The sequence below is a fragment of the Dothidotthia symphoricarpi genome (assembly GCF_010015815.1).
Source record: "Dothidotthia symphoricarpi CBS 119687 unplaced genomic scaffold P153scaffold_17, whole genome shotgun sequence".
Taxonomy (NCBI): Eukaryota; Fungi; Ascomycota; class Dothideomycetes; order Pleosporales; family Dothidotthiaceae; genus Dothidotthia; species Dothidotthia symphoricarpi.
Window position 1 is genome coordinate 48,519 of NW_022985024.1, and position 17,643 is coordinate 66,161.

The 17,643-nt window shown below is 54.9% G+C and overlaps 7 protein-coding genes across 7 annotated transcripts; 3 read left to right on the forward strand and 4 right to left on the reverse strand.

The window, feature by feature from the left end:
• Positions 1-23: 23 nt before the first annotated feature.
• P153DRAFT_424943 (uncharacterized protein) lies at positions 24-2,537 on the reverse strand. The gene is made up of 2 exons (XM_033672509.1): positions 2,157-2,537; positions 24-2,095 (listed from the first exon to the last, which is right to left on the reverse strand). Exons 1-2 carry the CDS (start codon positions 2,346-2,348, stop codon positions 131-133), a joined length of 2,157 nt encoding a protein of 718 aa, XP_033520725.1. The 5' UTR covers positions 2,349-2,537; the 3' UTR covers positions 24-130.
• Positions 2,538-2,681: 144 nt separating this feature from the next.
• P153DRAFT_369054 (uncharacterized protein) lies at positions 2,682-3,242 on the forward strand. The gene is made up of 2 exons (XM_033668675.1): positions 2,682-2,790; positions 2,851-3,242. Exons 1-2 carry the CDS (start codon positions 2,757-2,759, stop codon positions 3,078-3,080), a joined length of 264 nt encoding a protein of 87 aa, XP_033520726.1. The 5' UTR covers positions 2,682-2,756; the 3' UTR covers positions 3,081-3,242.
• Positions 3,243-3,454: 212 nt separating this feature from the next.
• Positions 3,455-5,395, forward strand: P153DRAFT_424945 (UPF0052-domain-containing protein). Its single transcript, XM_033672510.1, has 4 exons — positions 3,455-3,791; positions 3,838-3,855; positions 3,911-4,199; positions 4,267-5,395. The coding sequence occupies exons 1-4, from the start codon at positions 3,539-3,541 to the stop codon at positions 5,168-5,170; spliced, it is 1,464 nt and encodes a 487-aa protein (XP_033520727.1). The 5' UTR covers positions 3,455-3,538; the 3' UTR covers positions 5,171-5,395.
• Positions 5,396-5,710: 315 nt separating this feature from the next.
• On the reverse strand, positions 5,711-8,256 carry P153DRAFT_433506 (uncharacterized protein; the record flags this gene model as incomplete). Its single annotated transcript, XM_033673029.1, has 1 exon — positions 5,711-8,256. The coding sequence occupies exon 1, from the start codon at positions 8,054-8,056 to the stop codon at positions 5,711-5,713; it is 2,346 nt and encodes a 781-aa protein (XP_033520728.1). The 5' UTR covers positions 8,057-8,256.
• A 2,472-nt stretch (positions 8,257-10,728) lies between these two features.
• P153DRAFT_399123 (phosducin) lies at positions 10,729-12,220 on the reverse strand. The gene is made up of 3 exons (XM_033671700.1): positions 11,539-12,220; positions 11,256-11,485; positions 10,729-11,195 (listed from the first exon to the last, which is right to left on the reverse strand). Exons 1-3 carry the CDS (start codon positions 12,115-12,117, stop codon positions 11,180-11,182), a joined length of 825 nt encoding a protein of 274 aa, XP_033520729.1. The 5' UTR covers positions 12,118-12,220; the 3' UTR covers positions 10,729-11,179.
• Positions 12,221-13,473: 1,253 nt separating this feature from the next.
• Positions 13,474-15,226, reverse strand: P153DRAFT_407452 (guanine nucleotide-binding protein, beta subunit; the record flags this gene model as incomplete). The annotated part of the gene is made up of 5 exons (XM_033672043.1): positions 13,474-13,967; positions 14,020-14,139; positions 14,190-14,279; positions 14,344-15,056; positions 15,112-15,226. 5 exons carry the CDS (start codon positions 15,224-15,226, stop codon positions 13,950-13,952), a joined length of 1,056 nt encoding a protein of 351 aa, XP_033520730.1. The 3' UTR covers positions 13,474-13,949.
• A 650-nt stretch (positions 15,227-15,876) lies between these two features.
• On the forward strand, positions 15,877-17,372 carry P153DRAFT_297672 (Metallo-dependent hydrolase; the record flags this gene model as incomplete). Its single annotated transcript, XM_033664168.1, has 6 exons — positions 15,877-15,921; positions 16,004-16,146; positions 16,361-16,382; positions 16,438-16,475; positions 16,524-17,130; positions 17,184-17,372. The coding sequence occupies 6 exons, from the start codon at positions 15,877-15,879 to the stop codon at positions 17,370-17,372; spliced, it is 1,044 nt and encodes a 347-aa protein (XP_033520731.1).
• Positions 17,373-17,643: the final 271 nt, after the last annotated feature.

Below are 17,643 nucleotides of genomic sequence, written 5' to 3' on the forward strand. Positions count from 1 at the left end.
AGAATGAGGTTGTTTATATATATACCCTTTTTGTTTTGCTTGTTGGATGGATAAGGGATGTTGTTCTAGTATCTTGGTAATTCTGTATCCCTACCCTATCCTCACTTTATCTCGTCTTGCCAATTTCACCTCACCTCCTCCGTCTCCTATCTCTACTCCTACTCCTACTCCTCGTCCTACTCCTCTCCCTCTCCCTCTCCCTCTCCCTGTCCTCCTTCCCCCCACCCCCACCAGCAGGTGCATACCGATCACTCTCCGCAAACCGATTCCCACCCCTCGCCCTCCCGCCATCCCAGCGATCATACTCGCGCGATCTATACCCCCTGTTCCGCTCCCTATCCCTATCTCTATCGCGGCTATCATCGCGTTTACGCACTCTATCCCTGCTATCTTCGCGCTTAGGTTTACCTTGTGCTTGGGATTTAGTAGGCGAAACAACCGCCGCCGTGGTAGTACTCGTCTCAGCACCAGTGGGTACATATCTATCGATTCCATCCGGGGAGCGGGAGCGCGAGCGGTGTCTGGCGCGGGGATCGGGGGAACGCTCACGATCACGATCGCGACGACGGCTGCGCGAGCGCGTACGGTCTCTCTCTCTATCCCTATCTCTGTCACGCTCGCGATCACGCCGATGGGAGCGGGACGTGTGGCTTTCGCGCGAGCGGTCTCTGCTTGTGCGGCGGGTGCGCTTGTCGTCTCTTTCTCTTTCTCTGTCGCGTTCCCTATCGCGGTCCCTATCACGGCGTCGTGTACTACTATCCTCGTCGCCGCCGGGCCGGTACGAGTGTCTGTCATCCAGGGCGCGGGAGCGGCGGTCATCCTCGATGCGGGACGAGCGGCGGTCGAAGCGGCTCCCGCGCGAGGCCGAACGACTGCGACTGCGTTTGCGGAAGCTTGTGCTGCGGGAACGGGAGCGGGCGCGCGAGTGTGTTGTTTTCAGGGGCGGGGGCTGGTCCCAGCGGGATTTGGGGGGGGTTTCGAGCGCCGGCGGGGCGTCGTGCATGGGTGTGTCTTTGTCTTCATCTTTAAGGTCCGGAGATGTGGGTTCTTTGCTCGGCGACGGGATGGCTGGGGATTGAGATTTGGTGTCTAGTTTGGCGAGGCGGGCGGCGACGGGGTCTCTTGGGACGAGGAATTTCGGGGGCTGGGCTTTGCGCATCGGGGGCTCGAGGGAGCCTGATCGCTCGAGGGCGGGGCGTTGGCGGGATTTTTTCATCTGCTCGCTTTCTTGGAGGAGGAGTTGGAGGGCTAGGTCGTCGTCGACTTTGATGTCTTCGGGGTTGACTGGCTTGACACGCTCCTGTGAGCGCGTTCTGCTTCGGCTTCTGCTCCTGCGCCTGTCTCTGTGTCGGTCTCGGTCTCTGCCGCGGTCGGGCGTCCTGCTACGTGCGCGACCGCCTCGACTGCCCCGGCTACGTGCGCCGCTCCTTCGCTCATACTCGAGCTGTATGCGCCGTTCTCGCTCGCGGTCTTCTTCGCGGATCTTCTTGAGGCGGGCTTCTCGGTTCGCCTCATGCTCCTCCCTCTCCTTTTTGTATCGGGCCCGCTCCTCTTCCTTTTCTTTGTCAAGGCGCTCCCTGTCTTTGCGTCTGCGCTCTTCGTCTTCTCTGTCCTGCTCCTCCCGTTCCTTGCGTCTGCGCTCTTTCTCCTCCTGGCGGGCCTGTTCGCGCGCCTCGTCTTCTTCCTTCTCACGCCGCCTGCGCTCCTCCTTCAGGGCCCGCTCTTCGCGCTCCCTCTCAAGCTCTTGTTCGCGCTCCTTCTCACGTATGGCCTCTCGCTGTTGCCGTCGAGCATCAGCTTCCTGCGCCCACTCCTCTTCGGTCTTGCTCCCCTGCTTCTCTTCTTCAGCAGCAGCCTCGGCGCCAACTTCCTGGATTCGGTACTCCCGCATCTTGGGCAGGCCCTCCTTCTGGATCAGCTGGTCGAGCAGTGTGCTGACGGTGTTTGTGATGTTCGCGTAGATGTCGCCGCGCTCGCCCGCACCTTCGATGAGCGTGGCGGCAACGCGGGGGTCTTTGGATAGGAGAGAGGGGTTGCGATCAGTCTCGCGGTCGACCAGGTCTTTGAGGGCAGCATGGAGTTCATCTTTGGCAGGCTGCGCACTGTATATTAGCCTCACACTCTCAGTCGTGAATATCTCAGAAAGCCGTACGTACGCTCGCTTCAAACTGGGCCAGTAACTCCTTGCGGATGCTGTCGTAGTGGCCCTTCTTGCGGAACGTGTGGACCAGGTTGTCAATGGCCGACCGCTTTGTCTGCGACAGCGGGAGTTCGGACGGTCGCAGCCTCTTGCGCACATGCCCAGGCCCGTCGCCGTCGAGGGCCCGCTTGCGACTGACTTCAGCCATGGCTGGGGGTGCGTCAAAGAACTTCACCGAGTATGACGTTGAGGTCGCGCATGCAGGGGACGGGGAGCCGGGTTGCGCTGCACGAAACAGTGGAGAGGGCCACGGAGCCGCAACAGTGATGGCGATGCCCGAGCGAGTGGTGTTAGGGAGAGGGTGGATTCACGTGGGAAAACATGGGGAACGGCCACGGCAAATGGGCGATGATGCAAAGTATGGGTCGGGCGAGTTGGGCGTTCCCTTCCGCATTCCAGCGCACGTGATTGGGTCTTGGGTCTTGGCGGAGAGGCCGTGAGCTGGGCCGACGAGGGCAACGCGACTCGACCACACGTCCCAATTCACCTCTGCCACTGCCGCCCCGCAAACAAATACAAACAATCCCAACAAACGCATCCCGGTGGGAAGTTCAAAATGGTTCACAAGGTCCTGTTCTGGAGCGGACTCGGTACATCTCTCACCACCTCCGTCCATGCTCGACCTCTCCGCTGACGACTGCTCTGCACAGGCGTTGCTGCACGGCTATGGCAGCTCGGCATTGAGATGCGCCCGCTCTTCAACAAGGAATCCCTCTGGGTCTACCCCGTCTTCGCTGGCATTGGCGGCAGCTTCGGCTACTGGCTCATGGGCGTCGAGCACCGTCAGTTCAAGCTGCTGGCCGACCGACGAGACACATTGCTGGAGAAGCGAGCACGGAGGAAGGAGCGCGAGGAGGCTGCCGCTGCCGAGAGAGAATGAACATGCAGGTGTGGAAGTGGGGAGAGCGTGTGAGGGGTCGTAGTGAGGTCGTTTCTTTGGTGCAGTGTGCACATACGGTTGGGTTGGAATCCGCCATTTTCGTTGCCAGAATTTGCAGAGAGAGGGTATGGAGAGGCTGTGCGGACAGCAGTGACGAGAGGCGCTGGGTACACTTTATGATTATGTTCGAGCTGAGGACTCGCCATGTACACATTCCTCAATCAAAAATCAATCCAGAAACCAAACATCACCACAGTTCATTGCTACGACAGAGTTCGATATGCTTTTTGACAGAATGCGAGATATTGCCTATTCCAGCTAGTGCACGACTCTATCCTCGTGCAGGAACAGTCGACGACCATCCATCACGAACCTACCACTCTGTCAAAACCATTATGCCTTGATATAAAACCACGACGACCCTCGTGGTCAATCCTCACGACCACCAACCCTACGTCATGTCTTCCAGCACAGAATCCGCCCTCCCTCCTAATGGGCCCCGTAACGTGACAATACCTACCCTAGCAATGACCAACACCAACGTCAAAGCCAAAGGCATCGTCGTGTTTTCCGGTGGTAGCGCCGCCAACGCGCTTGTCGACGTATTCAACACGGTTAGAGAAGACAAGAAATGCCCGCTGAGCTATGTTATTCCTATCAGTGATAACGGCGGGAGCTCTTCTGAACTGATACGAGTCTTTGGCGGCCCGGGTGCGTATTCCTCCCGTTCAAACAGGATATGTATTGATTGAAACAGGAATCGGTGATGTTCGCAGTATGTTCACCGCCTCAACATCTTCATGACGGTGCCTTGACTAATACCCCACCGGGTCGACTCGTCCGTCTCATCCCAGATGACCCCGACAACGACGACAGTGAAAAGGCTGCTATCAAGGCCTTTTTCAACCACAGACTGCCCAAGGACCGCACGGAAGCTAGGCAGGAATGGCTGCAGCTCTTGGAGGCGGAACACGTGCTTTGGACGAACATCTCCACGGCGAAGAAAGAGCTGATCCGATCTATTCTTAATCATATCGCTTTTGAAATCATCAAGCGTCGAAGACCATCGTCGAGTTTTGACTTTTCGACTGCGAGTATCGGGAATCTCTTCCTGACTGGGTGCGTACCCTCCCTGCCAGAACTCTCCATCCTCACCAAGCTCCCTATTTATTAAAAAACACAACAGCGCCCGCCTCTTCACCGGCTCCTTCGAATCCGCAATCTACCTCCTCTCCAGCATCTGCTCCGTCCCAAGCCACACCTCGGTCCTCCCAGCAATAAACACAAACTTCACACACCACATCTCCGTCGGCCTCTCAAACAACACCACAATAACAGGCCAAAACTCAATCTCCCACCCCTCTCTCCCCACCGCCCTAGAAAACAGCGCAACCCCCCCCTCCCCCCTAGATGAAACAGAACACCACGACCGCATCGAAGACGCAAACCTGCCCGGCTCCCTCCCCACCCTCCGCAAACAATACATCACCTTCTCCAAAGCCGCTGAGGCCGAACTGCCCGCTAGGATAGACAGGTTGTGGTACATCAACCCCTACGGCCAGGAGATACGGATTGGCGCGAACCCCCTTGTGCTCGGCGCGCTGCACAACGCTCAGGCGGTGATATACAGCATCGGCTCGCTGTACACGTCCATCGTGCCGTCGCTAGTACTGAAGGGAATCGGCGCCGCCCTCGCAAACCCCGCTATTCGCACGAAAATCCTCATCCTCAACTCGACACTCGATCGCGAAACAGGACCCTCCTCCGCGCCCTACTCGGCCCTCGATTTCGTCGCTGCGATAGCCAACGCGGCGGCGAATTCGCAGGGCGTGTTTGTCCCTGTGGGTAGAGAGGGGTTGCGCGCGTATGTTACGCATGTTATCCATCTGCAGGGTCCGGGGACGCCGGTCGTGGATAGGGAGGAGCTGAGGGGGTTGGGGATTGAGGCTATACGTGTTTATGGCAGGAGGGATGAGGGCGAGGGGTTTGTGAGGTATGATGAGCGGGGGCTGATTCAGGCGTTGGAGGTTACGCTCGGTAGGAGGGATAGGGTGCCGAGTCGGAGGAATACGCTGGAGGGGGGGAGGTGAGGGGGGGTGTTGTTGGTTCATTCCTAAGACGATGTTGGAGTGAGGCGATGGAGTACTGTTTAGAGGCGATAACGTAGGTTTGGGTAGTTTTATCCCTTGTTCGAAAACTTCCTGGTCCGCTTTGCTGCTATGCACTCATCGCCGAGGAAGTAATCACAAGGGTGAATAATCTGATCCGGCCTCTAACACCCCGTAACGAGTGGACAATGTGAATGTAGAACGAGGAGACATATTGTACGCGGTAGTGTCTAATTACTGATAGGCGAAGATGAAGAGGGTATGTGTAGAAGAACCCGAGACAGAGAAACAAGAAATCCTCGATCTCTAAAACCCAACATAACATGACCGAAACCGTAGAATTTTGAACAACCTTACTAACTAAGCTTTTTACATCACCTACCGCCCAAACTCCCTCCTTGAAACACACCTAAACTCCAATCCCACCTTCCTATATACAACCCCCCGAACCGATACCGCCACAATAAGGCAAAAAAAAGAAAAAGAAAACCCAGCGAACACCCCATCCCCATCTCCAACAACTCAATACCCAAACCCACTCCACCGGCCCCTCTCCACAAACCCCAATCCATGTCCATCCTCCCACTCATCCCCACCCGCGGCCGCAGCCCTCCTCCCCCTCTCCCTCTCCTCCGTACCCCTCCTAAGCGGCACCCTCCGCGACTCCTGGATAAATTCCAGCGCCTCCCTAATATCGCGCATATTAAGCTGTTCGTCCTGTGCCGACAAGCGGTGATGGTGGAACGACGCAGCGGGGTGATGGTGGGAGTCGTGCACATCTGCAGTGTAAGACAAGCTACGGGGAGGGTAGCGGGGGGCGTGTGGGGCTTGCATGTTCATGTTCATGCTTGTGCTCATGCGGCGGTGGGGGAGGGCGGGGCGGGAGTGTGGGTTGTGGACGTGGATGTGGGGGTAGTCGTTTGCGGTTGCGGTTGCGTTTGTGGGGGGGTAGCGCGTCTTTTGATGCTGCTGGTCTGTGGTGTCGTAGATGTAGCTTGAGTGTGGGCGGTGGGTTGGGGTGCGGCGGAGGGCGCTGCTGGGTTCGGGGCGCGCGCGTTGGGAGAGCGAGGGGGAGTGCAGGGGCTCGTCGAAGATTATGTCTTCTGATGTGTGGGTGGATGATGCGTTGGTGTAGGAGGCTGTGTCGCTGCCTTGGCTCCAGGACGAGTCGCGGGACATGGGCTGGGAAGTGGTGGGTTTGTGGTAGTTTGTTGGGGGGGTGGGGTAGCTGGCTCGTCGGTCTCGGGTGTGGTCGTGGTCGCGCTTGTGTTTGTGCTCGTTGGCTGTGCCGTTTGCGTTGAGGTGGATGTGGACTTGGCTGTGTGGAAGTCGGGGCGAGCTGCTCTTGGAAGATGACGGGCTGTGCTTGCCCATATCAATCGACTGAGACTCTCGTCGTCTTCGTGAGGATGACTCTTTGTGGGGGTCCGTGGCTCGTCGAGATCGCGTCCAGCTCTGGCTTCGGCTTCGGCTGCGAGAGCCGTTTCGTCGTGATCTCCGGGATCCATTCGAGCGTCGTGAATACCGATCGATGAATCCATAGTCGCCCTGCTCAACATTGTGCACATGATACCGCTCAGAACCTGAACTACCAAGGTCAGAGTTCCACTCGCCCTCCGACTCAGAGGAGGTCTCGTCACGACGACTGCTTCTATGTTTTGACTTCTGCTCCTTGAACAGGCGAGGATCGAGTGTTTGGATCGGTGGGCCGTTGTGCTGTCGTTGGTTCATGCCATAGCCAGACACTGCTTCCGGGAAGGATCCGGGCATCGGTCTGGCTGGCGGTGGGACAGGAGGGGCTTGTTGAGGCAGCATACCCCTTATGACTCCGGGAGGTCCATTAATTGCAGCCATTCCAGCCATTCCAGTCATCCCAGGAGGACCGTGCATCGCAGGAGGAGGGCCATGCATTGTAGGAGGTCCAGGTGGCCCAGGTGGCCCAGGAGGGGGTGGCGGAGGAGGGGGTGGTGCTCCCATGTTCCCAGGTCCATATGTTTGCCCTTGATTTGGGGGTGGAGGAGGACGAGCTCCATTGCTTTGAGGTGGTGGTGGCGGCGGCGGCGGCGGCGGCGGACCGTGAGGATTGCCTTGGCTTGGTGGTCCAGGTGGGGGTGGGGGCTGTGGCATGCGCATCGGTGGGAGTTCGAAGTGTTGCCCTTGTCCTGGAGGTGGTCCTTGTTGTGGATTGCTTCTTGGCTGACCCGTATTGTGCAATGAGTTGTTCATGTTCCCCGGAAACTGTTGATCTTGTGGCATGCTGTTGGGTCTCATAGTACGGTTGGAGTCCTGTGCGACATGAGAGTTTCCAGTAACGCCTAATCCAGTCTTAGGTCCTTGAGGTTCCCGAAATCCAGATGGCTCAGTCTCCAAGATTACTTCCACACGCTTGAGTTGTCGTTGCTTGCGGTTGATGTTCTTCCATTCGATTTGTACGCAGGCAATTGTGTATTGAAGACTGTGGGTGTACTTCCACAACTCCCGATTCTGTTCCTCCACGAGCTCGTTGATGAGTCTGCGGCAGTTGACAGATGGTATCTCCTGCATAACGCGCTTCACGTTTCCACGGGCACGGCGGAACTTGATCAAATCATTCTGAATCTCTTGGAGAGCGACACGTTGCTGTTCGGGAATGACGTCTTCCCAAGCTTCGACGCCTTTCGGCTTCTCCAGTGTGAACAGAACTACTTGTGGGTCGTAGATGGCATATACATTCGAAGATTGTTGTTGTCCTTGGTTACCTTTCTGCTGGGCGAACGTGGGTTGTTGACCGTTGGGCATTGGTCGCTGTTGTCCAACATTCTGATGCGGTTGAGGCAACTGACCAGAGCCATGGTAGGGGGGCTGAGGAGGCATCTGAGGATTCATCATGGTAGATGGGATGAAGACAATTTCAAATGGAGAAAGTAGAACCAAGTGACTGAGGTTGAGAGTCTGAGGCAAGAACGAAGAATCTGGTAGAAGATATATAGACAGTGAACAGAGCTGTTGCCCTACCTCGAGTTGTGTACTTTTGCCCTCCGTCCAGGGCAACGGTAACACCGCCCTGCACGCGAGCAGGGATGGAAGTCTTTCTTGGACGCGACGAGTAAAGCTAGTTCTGAGCTTAGGCTGAACCCGAAACACTTTTCGATTGGCTACTCAGAAGGGCGTTCGCGAGCCTCACCCAGAGACTGGCAATTCAAGGACTCACCGGCCAAAGCCACCAGGCTAAGAAGCCATGCATAGAAGCAGGCAAATCTTCCGCCTTCTTGCGTGAACGCCAAGGATGAACCACCATGCAAAAGCAACCGAGCCTCTCAGGCTCACCGGAGGGCTGATGAGTCGTCGAGACGTGCAGGAACGCGATGCAGGATGCGCAACGCAGGACTCTTGATGATGGTTCCTTGATGCAGCATGGTTGCGACTACGTTCAATCGCCTGGAAGATCCGGTGTCATCTGCAGCCACCTGATAAGCGAACATGTATCGTTATGCTGGGTTTCGCGTTCGAGCGGCATTTTGGGACCCTCAAGTTCAGAGAGTGTAGTGTCTCGGTGCATCAGAAGGAACTGGAGCAAACACCTGTTGACGCTAGCTGGTCCGCTTTGGCCATGTCTTGATCCTTGCATTCACCACTCTAAGCTCAACGAGAACATGGCAATTGACCACTCAAACCTAGAGCCAAATGATGTCAAACAACTACGCTGCCTGTGTTTCCAGCCGTATCGTGCGTATGTGGGTGACTGTGGTGATTCCTGGTCTTCTTCCCAACCGGCTAGCATTTCCGGCCTAACAGCTCAAATCACCACTATGTGTTTGCCTGTTACACAGAAGGACCATTTGATCTATCTACTTCGTATGCATGTATTGACGAACGACTCGCTTGCACAGTTGAAAGCCACCACACTATCTCTAGCCGACCCCCGCCTGCAAGACTGACAATTCGAAGGACCCGACCTCAACCACGTACACTCAGGATCGTCGGGACGGCATCAGCTACAAAGTGAAGGACCCACGTCCTGAACGAGAGTTCGCAGTGTCGATCCGCTTCTGCACGTCCAACTGCTGCTTGTTGCTATGCAAAATCCAGCGCCCCATCTCCACGTCGATGCGCCCTACAACCCTCGTTTCCATATCCAGCCAATACCCTTCTCGCCGGATGTCCGGGGTAGCTTGGACAGACCGGTCGAAATATGCATGGAACCGCCACCAACTGTCAGAAGACATACTTGAGCCTCAGCCTGATGGCTACGATTCGCTAGATTTCTTACATCATCACAAAGGACCGAGTCCGACAGGTGGGAAACATGCGATTAGCAAGTCCTTGTCTCACTTGGATATCAGAAGCTCCACCGGACGGTGCGAGCCGTCCTGGAGGTCCTCCACTGTGGGGCTGATGTTTGGATCAGATGTACAGGGCTGAACGAACCTTTCGAGCTCATGGAACCTATGATCAGGCAACCATTTCTTGGATATTGTCTCGATTGCCTTACATCATCTCGAGTACGCTTCGCATGCTGATACGAACCACGACAAATAAGGTTTTCGGAATACGTTTACCATCAGGACTTGTCATCGCGATAGTCCTGGACAAGGGCCAAGGGCAAGCGAGCGAGCGAGCGGCCTCTCTTGCCTTCTATTGGCACCACAGTACGGTCCCTACCGAGCTGACAGCTGCAGAAAAAAAAGAAAAACAGCAATGACGACTACAACGTTGACGACAATCGCACCCAGGATACGTGTATTCTGCAGAGCCGCAACATAACACGACCACTCTGCGTTTGTCTCGAAGTAACATCCGTTCGGGTTGTTGTTTCTTGTTCAAAGTAAACAGCAGTTGGTATCCAAACGTGCAACGCAAGACATCAATGCAATCCAGCCTCGTACACCCCTCCCCAAGACACAACACAGTCTTATCTCACCCCACCCAACCCCCTCCCCCTTTCCCCCAAAGCCCATACCATGCACCCACCGCGAACCCTTGCCCTCAAACGCAAACTAACCTCATTTACTCACAAGTAATGAGTAAATCGAGCATTATAACATACCAAAACGCTATACCTATACCTAGATCACCTCCCATGGCGTATCAGTACACCTCCAACACGTGAAACTCACTACAGAGTGCAGGTGCGAAGCGAGCGTACGAGATGTCGTGAAGTGAAGTGAAGTGAACCAAGCATGGTATGGGGTGCATGGTGTACACAACGCAATGCCATGTCACGCAATGCCATGCCATGCAGTGTGTGCGGAATCAAAGAAAAGGGTGTGCGTGTAGGGTACACAGCGCTGTTAGTGTTAGCATGAGCTATGTGAATCAGTGTCGAGTGCCGAGAAGGAAAGGAGGAAGTAGGTTGTGCGAAGGAACGAAGAGAGAAGACCGGAAGGAGGCGTTTCGCGAGGAAGGCTGGAAAGATGGGGGCGGGGGGGATGGTGAGTATGTACATACAACAACAAACCCACAAGGCGGAATATGAACATACACAAACAGCACCAATCCCATATGCACAAAGACAGCATAGCATAGTATAACCTATGACATGGGGGTATTATCCCAAACTAACACGACACGACACGACACGACACGACACCACCAAGCCAAGATCCCCAGATTCAAAGTTCCCACAAACGCCAACCATCTACCCAAGTTCTCAATCATGATAAACGCCCGACATAAGCCCACAATCCAATGCGGTGAAAAGCACGAACCCTCCCTTCCCTCCTGAGATGCCCCGGTCTAGAAAATGCGCCGAAAAAGGTCAAAAACGTATATCATGTGGTGTGGATCGGTGGGGGCGTGTGTAAATACGGGGACATGCCGCCGATTAATGTAGAGGGCATGGCATGCATGTATGACGTGTGGGCCGAAAGGGCCGAAGCGGGTGTGCATGCATGTCAGTATGTTGATATGAGGGCCGATGGTGACGGGCCTTCATTTCATCTATGCTGGACAAAGCGGGTGTGGGCCAAGCGGCTAAGATATTATTATATGGACACGATTGGTACGTCATATTCACAGGATGCGGTGTCTGCGAGTAATGGGTTAGCTGGTGTTTGTGTTGATGTTGGGTGGGTTGGGAGTGACTCACTGCCTGAAGCACGTTTCGAGGCTCACCGCACTCAGCTCGGAGTCTGCGGGCAGTTCGTCGACCAAAGGTACCAGGCCGGCGAACTTCTCGCCTCCCTTGTAGGCGAGCACGGCGGGTACGCCCATGAGGTCCATTTCGGCGTCTGCGTAATGGAATTTGACAAAGCGGGTTGTGTCGTTGCGGCGTGCGACTTCAAGCATGTATTCTTCGACCATGTTGGAGATCTCAGACTGTTGATTTGTTAGACATGATTGAGTGAAGAATGTTAGTGAACATGACATACCATATCATCGTATATGAAGACTACAACAGTCGTATCTGACCCCACCTTCTCAATGGCATTGAGGTATCCCTCGCCGTCCACCAAGGGCATGTTGCCATACACACGTCGGCTGGGGCTGTTCGTGCGTGACCGTATCCGCTCACCGGCGTTGGTCAGCTCTAGCAGTCTCGCCTCGCGCCATCGCTTCATGAAGCCATCGTCGTTGTCCTCGTCGGAGGAGAACCTGTCGTCCTGGTGGTAGGCGGCGACGCTGTACTGCTGCGGGGATGCTGTCTTCTTCCATGTGAAGCGTCGTTGCTGCTTCTTCGCCTGCTCAAAGGCCTGGGCATCTGCAATGACGCCCTTGGGTCCAGTGTTGGCCTCGGACCGGATCGAGGGCATGTAGTAGTTGGAGCGCATGTCGGCAGGGATATCAAGCTCGTCGTCTGTATCAACTTTCTCGCGGTAGTCGTCGTCGGCACCGGCAGATTCTGGGTCAGAGAGGTCACTGTCGTCGAGTCTGTCTTCGGGGTGTCTGCTTTCGTGGTCCTTGTCGCGGAGGAGCTCGTTGAATTCGTCCTGGGCGGCGGAAGTAGTCATAGTGAAAAAGGGAGGCCTGAGTCGCGGGTATGGGTGCTATTTGTACGGCAGCTGCGCAATTGTTGCAAAAAGAAGGAGCGACTAGCATCCAGGATGATGTTGCTGTCTGGAGATCTGGTATCAGCCTTGGCGGAGCGCAGGGCCAACGTCGTGATTGGGCGAGCACGTGCGTTGGCAGGGGAGACCATGGTCGGTTGCTGTTTTAAGCCAACGTCACCACCATCTGAAACGAGCCCTCGAAACAGAGCAAGCTTCGCCTCGAGCGCATTGCAGTTGAAACGCCGTTTGCTTTGACATTGCTTCACTCCACACTATGCTACCCTATGGCACGGCATTGTTTAGTTTGCATACCATTCACAAACAATCACAAGACTTACGTGGCATGATACATTCATGTCAAGTCCGTGCCCCTGCTATTCTGGTCGAAAAGGGTGCTCGGGCGCTGGGACCACTCAGGAGATGGCGTTTCTGGAAGAACGGTGGAAGCCTTGACAGGACGTGCTTGTCGGAGAGGTGGGCCGAAGCTGTCACTCCTCCACCTTTCTGGCCGTTCAAGCGGTCAGGCGTGATTACGTGCGGAGTGCTCATTCAGCTTGATGGAACGAGCGTAGCTGTTACGGGAAGTGGTCACTGCAGTTCACTTAAACTCTACCAGTGCTTGCATGTACACGAGCTCGTGTTTATCCAGCACATTGTCCTATCGTGAGGGTTTGCATCGATGGCCCTTGTTGATAAGATGAGGATTATCTCCTGGTATCCATGGGCTCAGACGGGTCCATGGCCACGGTGTACAGAGTCCACTAAATCTGCCGCCAGGAGCTTGACATAAGAACGAACCACTATACGTCTGCGTTTGCCACTACCGGTTGCCAACTTTCCAACCCTGCGTGTCAGTGGCAGATGCCGGGGTAGAATGTTGTCGACCAGATAGGCCTCCTTGACCCATGCTTTTCCTTGCGACTCGTACATGGAAAGATCCGTGACAAGTTACTAAAAGTCACAGTCAAATGAAGTCTATGCGAAGCAAAGCAAGTAATACAATGCAAAGCAAAGAGACCATAGCATCACTTGCATCTGCATTAAAAGCAACAAGCATATAACGTCACACAAGCGCGTGATCATGAAGCGAGTCGCAAATGGTACATGGGAAAATATCTTACTAAAATGACTACTGATCTGCCCTCCCCCCTGATCATCAAACTCACAAACACAAGCTGAGAAACCATACATTGAACTCTTACATCAAGCTAGTGGTTTCCATTACGATGCAGCACACGCAAAACAGCTGATCGCCATCACCCTCCGACCACCTCCAAACCACCACTCGTAAGTCCGTGCAAGAAAAACCGTCTTGCCACCTTTCCGTCTTCCCACGCGGCACGCAAGGACAAAGCTGTCGCTTTTTAATAACCAGACAGAGAAAAAGAGATGAGTAATACTGTATGGGGAAGAGGAATGTCGACTTTGGACACGAAGCTGCATTTAGGTATACGAGCGAGACAAAACACAGCAGCTACTCGTGTACGTCGCAAAGCAACCGAGATGAACGATTGCAGGAACGACGTACAGCCCACATTGTCCAACATGAAAGAGAGAAAAAAACAGTGGTATGGAAAGAAAACGCCTGCCACCAGATGACACGAGTGGTATATTATGTTGGGGTAGAGTCGCTGTGTCGAGAGCTCTCCCAATGGTTGTGAGATGTTGGAAGTGGGTATGATGAAACGGACAGCTGTTCAAGCGGGATGTTGCCGTGGGCTGACCAATATTAGGGGAAAGTATGCGCGATGATCGTTGTTCATGACGTCGCATGGTCACATGGGCAGCGATGTCTATGCCCAAATACGCAGCTGCATCAGGTTAGTCGTGTGTAACATGCCATAGCCTGTCGGTGGAACGTACCATGGAGTCCCATGAACCAGTGCAGAGACTGAGCGCGTCATTGCTTACACCGAGACAGCTGACTCGGTTGTCGTGTCCTTGCAGTGTGCCTACACGTTCGCCGCGCAGTACATCCCAGACCTGGAGGATTGTTAACACCTTTTCTGTCACACGTTTCAAGTGTTACCCACCTTGCATTCGAAATCATCGTAGCCAGCAAACAGCAAACGACCAGAGACTGAAAAGGCGACAGACGTGATACCGCAGACGGGCTCAGGGATCTATCGAGCAGAACGTGTTAGCTACCAAGAACGCAAGTCTGTGTCAGCTTTGCGGGTGACATACCTGGTACGATGCTAGTTCGCGATCAGCACGGATATCAAACAAGCGACAAGACGCATCATCGGAACCAGTGCCAAAGGCGTTTCCGTTGGGGAAGAACTGGATGGCGTTGATGTCCGAGTCGTGGGCAGCGAATGTCTGCACGCACTTCTGCTGGCGAATATCCCACAGCTTGGCAAAGGCGTCGCAGGCACCAGACACGAACTGGTTGTGGTCGAGCGGGTTGATGCTCAGACTCATGACGTCCCCGAGATGATCGGCGAACTCGTGAACCTTTGAACCGGTTTCTAGGTCCCACAGCACGCAGGTCATGTCGCCAGAAGAGGTTAGGATGCGCTTGTCGCTGATGAATCTGCAGCAACTGAGGTAGCCCGAGTGGCCGGAGAGCTCGCGGGCGACGCGTGTAGGGCCTTCGCGCGCCGACAGGTTGTAGATGGAGCAGATGTTGTCCAGACCACCGCAGGCGACGTAGTTGCCAGACGGCGAGTAGGCGCACGTCATGACCCACGAGGAGCGCAGGGGGATGGCGTGCACCTTGTTTGTTGTGTAAGCGTCCCAGATGATCAGCTTTCCGTCCTGCGAGGCCGAGACGAGGTGGCGGCGGTCGGTAGACCAGTGCATGGCGTAGATCTTTGCGAGATGGCCCTTGAGCGTGCGCTTGGTCTTCATGGCGAGGCGCGGCAACGTCTCGACGCGATCGCGGGCGACATCGCGGACTGCAGAGGGTGTGTTAGTACGAGCGACTCTAGGGCAGGCCGGGGGAGGACGTACGGGTGGTATCAGCGAGCTCGTCCTTCTTCCGTTTTATCCTGTCCTTCAGCGCCTCGGCATCGCGGCGGGCGACCTGGATTCTCTGCTGGATGGATTCTTGATTCATATCGGCCATGCTATACGCGTGCTGCCCGAGGGTGGGAAAGGTGGTGGTCGGCGGAGATGCGCGAGGGCAGAGTGGCAGACAGGCAGGCTAATCCAGGGGCCTCGCAGGGAGCGCAGCAGCCCGGGCACAGGAGGGGCTAAGTCAGCGGTCGGGGGCAGCAATGGCTTGGACGCGCGCAGAGGAGCGGCAATTGCACGCGCAGACGGGACGACCGGGGACTGCAGTTGGGGGAGCGTGAGGGTCGCGAGTGTTGTCGGCGAAGTGCTGGCGAGCGAGCGAGGTACGAGGCCGGCCGGGATGAGCTTGACTAGACTAGCCGAGAAACACCAGCCGGGGCTAGAAAAAGAAAGCCGCGACGACGAACAGCACGCACGGCAATGCGGGGACACGGCGCGCGGGTGGAGGGTGAAGGGGAAGGGCTCAGCTGCGGGCGTGTCCTGCGATTGCGTGGTACGGCGTGGTGAAGCTGAGAGGCGTGGTGTTGGTCTCCTGCGCGAACGGCCTGACGAAGAAGGCGCGAGCGCCGCAATTTCCTGCACCGCTCCTCCTTTTGGCGCGTCGCCCGCTCATTCGCCCACCCCCAATCTGCCAAACCTTCTATTCTCCTTTCGAGAAACATTACCAGCGCCACCAATATACCCGTGCACCGTTTGTCTATCATGTCCGTTGACAGCGACTTCGCCAGGCGTCTGCCCAAGATCGAGGTACTGGGTCGGTCCTTTTGATTGCAACACCAGAGAGCAACGACGTGCGTTGGTACAATCACTAATTCAGCCAACCATCCAGCTACACGCACATCTCACGGGGAGCATCAGCAGAACCTGTTTGCATGAGATATGGATTACCAAAAAAGCCCAAGAGCCAGACCTTGACGTGGAAGATCCCCTGATTGCCATTCCTCCAGGCAAGGTCGACTACGATATCAAAACGTAGGTATGGCTTCTTTGTTTGTTCGTATTAAGAACTTTACCACTCATGACTTGCCTTGCCTTGCACTACCGGATGCACCCGGATTCAATATTTCTCAGCGTACTACCGACTTATCGTGTTGTCCACTGGTGTATATGCAGTGTGAATTTAACTCCAATGATCATCATCATGCAAACCTTGTAGGATGCCTACAGTCTGCTGACAACTCCTTAGGTTCTTTCCTCTCTTTTCGTCGGTATGGAGTGTTTCGTCTGCAGACCCACATCGACTACTGACCCAGCCCACCACAGTACATCTACAGGCTTTGTAATGATCTACCCAGCATTGAGTATGTCTCCAGGTCCATCTAGCATCGCCCTGGTTGATCTCAGCTTAGATACTCGACCAAGGCTGTCCTGCAAGATTTCCAGGCTGATGGCGTGGTCTACGTCGAGCTTCGAACAACCCCAAGAGCAATGCCCACCAAGGGAATTACCAAAGATGACTATGTCAAAACTATCTTGGATATCCTAAACGTGCACAACGATCACAAAGGCAATGCAATGCGTGCCTTCCTCATCCTATCAGTTGACCGTCGTAACACCCCTGCAGAAGCCGAAGAAGTGGTCGATCTCGCCATAAAATACCAGACCATGGGCGTTGTTGGTGTTGACCTCTGCGGAGACCCAGCCAAAGGCGACGTCCGCATCTTCACAGACGCATTTGCACGAGCCAGAGCAGCAAACCTAAAGATCACACTACACTTCGCCGAGGGAGAAGTCTCAGCCTCGGATACAGAGCTGGAAACACTCCTCTCGTGGAAACCCAACAGACTCGGGCATGTCATCCACGTGAAAAACGAGTATCGGAGGATCATCGAAAAGGAGAACATTGGTGTGGAACTCTGCCTCAGCTGTAACGTCCACGCCCAGATGATCACAGGTACATATTCAGACCACCATTTCGGGACGTGGAGGCATAGCAGTGTTCCCGTGGCTCTTTCCGTACGCTATTCAACCACAACATAGATACGCGCACTGCTGATATATTAACACAGACTGATGATGTCGGCGTCTTCTGCAGTCCTCTGTCACAGGAGTACTACCTTGCTGCACAGCACTTTGGACTCAATCGCACCGACATCAGAGCGCTTTGTGAGCGAGCTATCGACTCCATATTCACTGGCCCGGAAGAGCATGCGCGTCTGAAAAAGATGTATTCGGAGTGGGCTGGTTGGACTGTGTAGGGAATGAGCGCGTAGGTGTATTTAGTAAAAGTGGATGCCTCAAATTCCACCATTTCACAGTGTTCAGGAATGGATATTTGCGTCCCAGTCCTGGTCATGTGTCCTTTCACTGGTAGGCGATGATGTCGGTTCACATATCTTGCTTCTGCAACACGAACTAGTACGATCACTTGATATCTATTGACAGTGCGAGTGAAAGCTATTGGCCTATCAAACTCTAACACCACGGTGTTACATCGAATTCACCACACTGCTCCCAAACTCAGAAACA